This window comes from Nematolebias whitei, chromosome 2 (assembly GCF_014905685.2).
Source record: "Nematolebias whitei isolate Nwh7 chromosome 2, NemWhi1, whole genome shotgun sequence".
In the NCBI taxonomy this organism is placed as follows: domain Eukaryota; kingdom Metazoa; phylum Chordata; class Actinopteri; order Cyprinodontiformes; family Rivulidae; genus Nematolebias; species Nematolebias whitei.
Window position 1 is genome coordinate 28,855,551 of NC_056499.1, and position 8,130 is coordinate 28,863,680.

The window sequence follows — 8,130 nt, forward strand, 5'->3', positions numbered from 1 at the left end:
ATATATATATATATATATATATATATATATATATATATATATATATATATATGTCACTTTGGCATATAAATCACATTTATTATGCATCACTGCTGACCTGTCGTGTTTATTTAATGGTCAAAACACCATCCATCCATATCCATCCATCCATATCCATATATCCATCCATCCATCCATCCATCCATCCATCCATCCATCCATCCATTCATATCCATCTATCCATCCATCCATATCCATCCATCCATCCATCCATCCATCCATCCCAGCCAGAACTGCTAGCTCTCCAGCGTTCCTCAGTCTGCACCAGCTGAGTGAAGCAAACGTGCACAGGAGGACTTGCTCTTGCAATTCTTAGAAATTTAAAGCATCAGTCAAAAATTGTGTTTTGAATATGAAAAAAATACAAAAGTTGTATATAAGTCGATTTGGCGTAGAAGTCGCAGGACTGACAAATCTATGAAAAAAAACTGTGACTTATACACCGGAAAATATGGTAATTTGTGCCCAAGTGTGTGAATAGTTTTTATTCAGCTGCTGCTTTTGTAAAAACAGCAGCGGACTGAGAAAAACATCTACACCGACAGGATGACTTCAAAATATGGTATAAACAACTGTTTTGTCATTTTTACTGTTGAATGATCTTCATCTGCTTGATTTAGAATTTTTACAGTTTATGTTTTATGGTTTTTATTTGTATATTTTCACTCATGTTCAGTGTCGTTTCATATCAGCAGGCCCGTCCTGCAGCAGGTCTCTGGCGCTCCTGCAGATGCAGAAATGTAGATTTATTACAGCTCAGGATCTGGCAGGTTTTCAGCTCACAAGCCATCAGCTGAGAGCCATCGCTCCGGGCCTCGTTTCTGCTCCCCGAGTCTCTAAAATGTTTTATCTACGCCGCTGAGCAAGGGCATTGTGGGACGTGTTGGGCTTGGCGCCTGCAGGTGTGTCTGAAGGTGAGGCGTTAAATGTTCTGTTGTAAAACAGCGTTGGCCTCTGAGCAGTGTCAGCGCAGCTTTCCAACACACTGGTGGAGAGCACGGTGTCAGTAAACATGCAGAGTGGCAGTCTTACTCTTATTGCTGTGCATCTGGTGACTGTCGAAGCCTCCGAAGGTTTCAGCCCGTCGGGGCAGACACACGGGCCCGGCGCCTCCTCCCTCATGGACGCTGGCCATCGCTCCCCCCAGGCTGCTGTTCACCAGCGTCTGTAACGTCTCCACTGTCAGCCACACACAGAGAGGCAAACATTAACGTCCAGGTCAGTAAGTGAATTATCTCAGCTAACTGTGTTACTGTTCAGCTCTGAATCTTCTGCTTTCAACCTGTTGCTGCCTCCTGTTGCTAAGCAACTACTGTCAACCTGTTTGATCGACATAGCTTCCTCATGAAAACGTGCAATTTGAAATCTATCTAAAGTTTGAACAGACACACACGTTGGCCTCAGCCTGCGTGGAAACCTGCAGAGAAATTCAGAGGAATCATGAAGGTTGTTCACTGGATTCAAACATGCGGTAAAAAATAACCACATTCGAACAACATACAGCTCAGAACGTCACCCGGTTCACTCCTCAGATCACGCTGCTTCCTTTTATATGTAGCTCGGATAAAAATCTATATTTTTATGTATTCTGTACGCTGCTGAAAAAACTAAAATCTCAGAACACTCTCGCCTTCTGCTCGCTCTCAAGCTCTGATGAGATGCAGCCAATCACGTCTGGAGCAGGACGAGCTCTTATATGAAGGATTCTTACGGATAAACATAAGATGAGTTAAATCAACTCAGGCAGTTTCATTTGTAATGATAATGTCTGCTAATGAACTTTTAATGAACTTTAGTTCACCGTTAAATCTCTGATGAAGTAGATTCTACAAAAACATCTATATTTAAAATTGTAGTTTTTCTTTAGCATTTGATGTATTTGCACTCATTGTGTTTACTTTTATTGTTCAATTAGATGTGTGGTTTTGTTTCTTGTTCAGATATTTGTTTTTATTTTTAGCTTTGCTTTAGTTTAGAGTTCTTGTTTTGTGATTTGTACATCTGTGGGTTAGAATAAAGTTGAACTAAAGGCTGTATCTCTTCGTTAAACATGTTTGAGGGAAATATTCCTGAGAGATCCAATAATTTTATGTATTGTTATGATTTTTCAGCTGAGTTAACTTTAACAGATTATGTAATAGTCATTAAAGTGAAAACAGGATTTCATGATAAAGCCAGCACTATTTATTTTTTTTTATTTTCACTGATAAAAAATATATATATAAACTTTTTAATACATAAAAATGTTTTTAAAAATCATTTCCATCCTCCGTCCCGGTCTGCCCGTTTGTTGGAATCGGGGTTCAGCCTTCATGATCACGCGAGTCTGGGTCCGGACCTCGACCTTCTGTGAGTCAGCAGCTCGTATGATCCTCCGTGGTGACAAGCGGAATCTTAAAAATAGATCCAGATGCTGCTCTGAGTTCAGAGTAAATGCAAATGGTGGACCGGTGTTTTGAAAAGTTTCTGAAAGATCCAGTGACTCCGCTCCCTGACCAATCAGTGACCAACAGTGTTCTGATGTCACGTTTTGGTGCCGGCTCGTTTGTTCCCTTGAGGAGAAGGGACCAAAAAAGGGGCCAGTTCTGCAAAAAAATGACAGTGGAAAAGGGCTCAAAACCGTACCGAACTGAGCCGAACTGGGCTGAAGAGGAGCTGTGGAAAAGGCCCATTTACATGAGAGATTTATTATGAAACAAGGTGTTTCTGCTTGTTTCCTTCCCACAACACATTCAGTCTAAACCCTCTCTTGTCTTACCTTCCTGCAGCGCGTCTTTCATGATGGACGCCCCCCGAGGGGGCTCCTGGCTGCTGGTCGACCTGAAGAAAGGCTGGACCTGCCGGCAGGCCTCCTCGCCTGGACTCAAGCCATCCCACATCTCCCTGAAGAGCCGCACCTTGTCCTCCAGCAGAGACATGATCTCCGTATCCTTCTGCTTCAACATATCTGATCGGAGGAGACAGACGGGTCACAGTTAGACAGACAGAAGGAACCACAGGCCTATTTAATGTCCTCTAGAGGACCCCCCCCCCCCACACACACACACACACACACACACACATATTCAACATTTAGCATGTTTTTCTCACCTCGCATCTCTTTGGCTTTGGTCTCTAATTGTCTTTTGTCGTCTTCTGTCTCGCTGGGAATCCCTTCATCTTCATCCTTCTCCCTGCACAGAAAGAAGCGCACACATGACAGACTGCAGCTGTAGTCATTTTAAAGATGATTTAACTCATCAAACTGACAGAAGGAGGTTTTATCCACACAAATCAACTACAGTTATAATGAAAATTACATTTACAAAACGTGCAAGGCTTCTTCTACCCAAGAAAATGGACATTTTATGGTACAAAAGACAAAGAATATTGACGATTTGTTGTTTTTTAAGACGGATTGTCCTAATATAGTCATTTATGAAATTTCTAAATTGCTTCCAGATAATTTCAGACATCTTCCTGACTTGAAGATTCCCCCCCCCTTCAAATTAATTTAAAAAATTTATTTATTCCAACTTTTTACATAAAACGACAGGTGGAAACATTCCATAAAGCAAAACGTGCATTTACCATGTTTTCTTAAACTGACGACAGCCCTTTGTTTTAATCTCAGAGCTCAGTTTTGTATTCTGACAGAAGTTGGATCAGGAGGGAGCGAGACAAGAGCAGTAAATCTCTCTCCTTACGTTCGAATAATCCTCTGCTTATGGGGAGCTGCCCTTGCAGCCAAATCCAGCTCCCTGAGCACATCTCAGCCACAGGTAGAGTTGTGCTAATCCTCCTGACAGCACAGTACTTTGTCACAACTTACTGTATATTACCATCAAAAGAACTGGGCTGAGTCTACTTCCTGGTTTACAACAAAGATCACTGTAGGCGAACTCTTCAGGAGCCAGACTTGAGTGACAGCAGAATTACCGTAAGAGTAGAAAAAGAAGATTACACTGGTAAAACATTTCTCCCGCACTAGTAACACCTCGGAGCAGTTTGATAGTGGGATTATTCCAAAACCCAAATGCAGGAACATCCCAGCGAACACCTAAGCGCCTCACACTCACATGGACTGCATGGCGTTGTGGATGAGCTGTATCCAGGTGTTGCGCTCCTCCTTCGAGCTGACCAGGACCTCCATCATCTCCGGCTTCTCAGTGCCTGCCGTGATGAGGAAGAGGCCACGCTCTTTGTTGGCGACCTCCCTGACGATCAGCTTCTGGAGGGACAGGACCGTGGAGCGCTGGTCCTGAGAGGACAGGGAGACCATTTGATGAAGAGAATGTGGGAGGAGAACAGATCAAGGAAAAGAAAATACAGTGGGAGGGTCAAGATGGGGAGAGGATGGAAAAAGCAGGAAGGAGGGTGGGTTGTAGCGCAAGAAAACAAGAAGGGAGGGGATAATTACTGGTGAATGAAAGGCAAAAGGGACGATCACAGAAGATAAAGGGAAGGGCAGTTTTAAAAGAGGGATTATAGAGTTAGTGAGGAGTTGGTGAAAAATGACAAATATCTTGAGGAAGAACACAACTGAGATGCTGCCAGCTCTGTTTACAGCAGCGACACAAACCACCGTTTGATTTCCGCCACATCCAGCCAGACTTGAGCTGTAACCACATCCCAACATTTTTCCTGTAAAACCACTTGTCTGAGGTTTGAACAACAGGGTTAGATTTTTTTTGTTTTGTTTTCATGGTGTGGCTGCACTGTACTCAAAAGGAAAAACAATACTCGAACCTTGAAAACAAATCAACTCCATTATCTTGTTATACTTTTTCTCCCCTAGATTCTATTTTTAACAGGAGTTCAGTGAAGAGAAGTCAGAACAGAACTGATGTTTTCCACAAAAACTGGCATGAGAAACTGCTGCATCTGTTATACAGAAGATAAAATGTTAATTAAACCATATTTTATTACTGTGTTTATGAAACATTCACACTATTGTGATCCATTTTTCTTCCGTACGTTTTTCAGCATCTTAATCATTCCCAATCCTCATTTTTGTGCTATTTCAACAAATCATAAATCAAAACGTTCAGTTCTTTCAGGACAATTCTGCTATGACTTTTGGTATTGGTGCAACTTTAGCTTCTTGACATATTTAGCCTTTTCTGCCATTTTTGTATCATCGAAAATGAATTGAGCTCATTTTACATCCTTCAAATCTTTAGATCTGTTTAAAACTTTTACTGCTCCTTTCACATTATGTTCTGCTTCAGCTTCTTTCAGCTTCCTTGTGCAAATTTAAACTATTTTTAGCTACTTTCAGCGGTTTATTTTCTTAAGGTGTTTTGCACTCCTTTTAGATTCTTTCTGCTAACTACAACATTTTTCTGCTTCTTCTAACTTATTTCTGCTTATTTTAGCTCGTTATGCTCTTTTCAGCTTTTTCTGCAATTTCGGCTACTATATTAGCTGTTTTTATGTTAATTTTAGCTATTTCTGCTAATTCCACATTTTGTTGCACTCATTTAAACTTTTCACAGCCTAATTTAGCAAAAATGTGTTCTGTCCACTTCCTTATGGTAATTTAAGCTTTTAGAACATTTTTTTGCTTCTTTTCAGCTGTTTTTAGCAAATTTCAGTATAATAGCCACTTACTGTACTCATTTTGCTTATTTCAGTCTAATTGGGTAAACATGTTCTTTCTGCTTTCTTCTGCTAATTTAAACTTGTTTTACCTTTTCAGCTAGCTTTTTAAAAGCATTTTTCAGCTAATTTCAGCTTTCAGATAAATTCAAGTTATTTTTGGTAATTTCTGCTACTTTCATTCAGTCTAACTAACTTATTTCTGCTAATTTCAGCTTTTTGCTATTTCAGATACTTTTTTAGCTGTTTTGTGCTAATTTCAGCCTTTTTCAGCTAATTTACTAAATTTTGTTATCATTTCAGCTTACTTAAATCTAATTCTGCAAATATGTGTCCTTTCTGCTTTCTTCTGCTAATTTAATCTTGTTCCACCTTTTCAGTTAGCTTTTTAAAAACATTTTTCAGCTAATTTCAGCTGTTTTCTGATAAATTCAAGTTATTTTTGGTAATTTCTGCTACTTTCAGCCTAAATAACTTCTTTCTGCTAATTTCAGTTTTTGCTATTTCAGCTACATTTTAGCCGTTTTGAGCTAAATTTAGCTTTTTCAACTAATATCCACTTTTTTAAAGCATTTCGGCTCCTTCCACTTCCTCCTGGTAATTTAAGCTTCTTTCCACCTTTTCAGCTATTTTTTGCTAATTTCAGCCTATTTTTAGCTACCGTAATTTTCTAATTTTTGTTATAATTTCTGCTTATTTAAATCTAATTCTGCAAATATGTGTTCTTTCTGCTTTCTTCTGCTAACTTAGGCTTGTTCTTCAATTTCAGCTATATTTCAGCATGTTTTTAGCTAATTTAAACTGTTTTTCAGCAAGTTCTTCAGTATTAAGCATTCACACTGCATTTTCACAGGAAATTCTATTTCTATATTAATTATAATTACGGTATTCCTATTTAAGATGGAAAAGAACATTTCTCTTTCTGACCTGAATGCTCAAAACTGAAACACAAACCTGATTATTCATTTAAAAGTCTAATTTTTGGTGTCAGAAACAGTCCATGCTCAAACACCCCTAATTTTTCTTTTAAAACCATGAATGTTTCATTCCCCCTAATGTGAGCAGGACAGCATGTGCCATGACATGAAGCTGAGAGTCCTACAAACACGGAAAAAACAACTCGAACCTTTAAGATTTACCACAGCTGGGTTAGGAGCCCGGGGCAACATTAACTTTATGAGGTTCAGCTAGCGTGCAAGCAGGAGGTAGCCATTACTGCGCAGTTGGAAACGTAAGCTGAGCAGCTAATGCTAACAGCCACAATGCTGGGATGGGAAAGTCTGACAACATCCTATTTTTATTGTTGGAGCGAGCAGGAGAGAGAGGGGGAAAGGGAATGCATAAAAAGACGCAGGAAGAGGATAAGATGACAAACTTTACCAGCATGGCAAATACATATTTCTGTTCTTTCTCCTGGAGGAAGACCAAGACATCTGAGAGCATTAAAGCATGGACATCTGGAAGAAAAAAATAAACAAAGTGTTATGAAATCCTCACTTTCACAAACACAGAGTCTTTAAGCCTGCTCACCCTTGAGTTTCCCCTGCGAGTTCTTGAGCTGCAGCGGTCCGTCGTGGATCAGCTTCCTCCTCAGCAGGTCCTCCCTGGCAAAAATCTGACCACTCTTCAGCATCATGATGGACTTGCTGTCCATGCGGCTGTGAAATTCCTTCAGGCGACACCTCTTTTCGTGCTCGTTCACCTTGCTGTCCACTGCAGCGATCACTTCCTTCACCAGCCGAACTGCCTCGGTCAGGTCGCTGTAGTCTTCATCGCTCTCTGTGTCCAACAAGAGGTTAGAAGATGAAGCAAATGTTCAGGAAAACTCTCAGACTTCACAGCAACCATTTAAAACTAATCAAGATTACCTAAGAAACAACATTATGAACTAGCAGAGGCTCAGAAGTTTGAATAATTATATTTGCTCGTTTAACAACTCAAATCCAACACATTTCAGCCTCAGTTATGCAGGAAAAAAGTGTCTGTCCGTAGATTAAGAGATATGTGACTGAATGAAGGTATTTCTGCTCAGTATGAAAAGCTGACGAGACAATAATATATGTTGAAAATGTTTTGAGCTCAATGGAGAGATGGTATGTGCTTTACAACAGTCTGAGCCATGTGGTCACCATAATCTGTTCAAGCTAACATAAATATGTTTGTGCTGCTGTTGTTTTGGCGCATTGTTTTTGTACAATTAGTGCTTATTGTATTAGTTTATAGGCTAATGATGAATGTAGCACTCCCTACCACCTTGTGCATGTGCATATTGTTTTTTTTTATTTGTGTAGTGTATTCTGCTTCTTTTTGATTATTTCACATGTGTTTTGCTATCTATCTATCTATCTATCTATCCATCTATCCATCTATCCATCTATCCATCTATCCATCCATCCATCCATCCATCCATCCATCCATCCATCCATCTATCTATCTATCTATCCATCTATCTATCCATCTATCTATCCATCTATCCATCTATCCATCTATCCATCCATCCATCCATCCATC

General features: G+C 39.9%; 1 protein-coding gene across 1 annotated transcript in view; it reads right to left on the minus strand.

Moving 5' to 3' along the window:
- Window positions 1-8,130, minus strand: part of LOC119426501 (A-kinase anchor protein 13) — a 114,578-nt gene that overhangs the window by 11,768 nt on the left and 94,680 nt on the right. Inside the window, exons 20-25 of the mRNA XM_037694063.1 lie at window positions 7,150-7,398; window positions 7,000-7,076; window positions 4,098-4,279; window positions 3,130-3,212; window positions 2,798-2,986; window positions 1,072-1,218 (exon numbers count right to left, since the gene is read on the minus strand). Coding sequence (XP_037549991.1) covers window positions 1,072-1,218; window positions 2,798-2,986; window positions 3,130-3,212; window positions 4,098-4,279; window positions 7,000-7,076; window positions 7,150-7,398 — 927 coding nt within the window. The remainder of the gene's footprint in view (window positions 1-1,071; window positions 1,219-2,797; window positions 2,987-3,129; window positions 3,213-4,097; window positions 4,280-6,999; window positions 7,077-7,149; window positions 7,399-8,130) is intronic.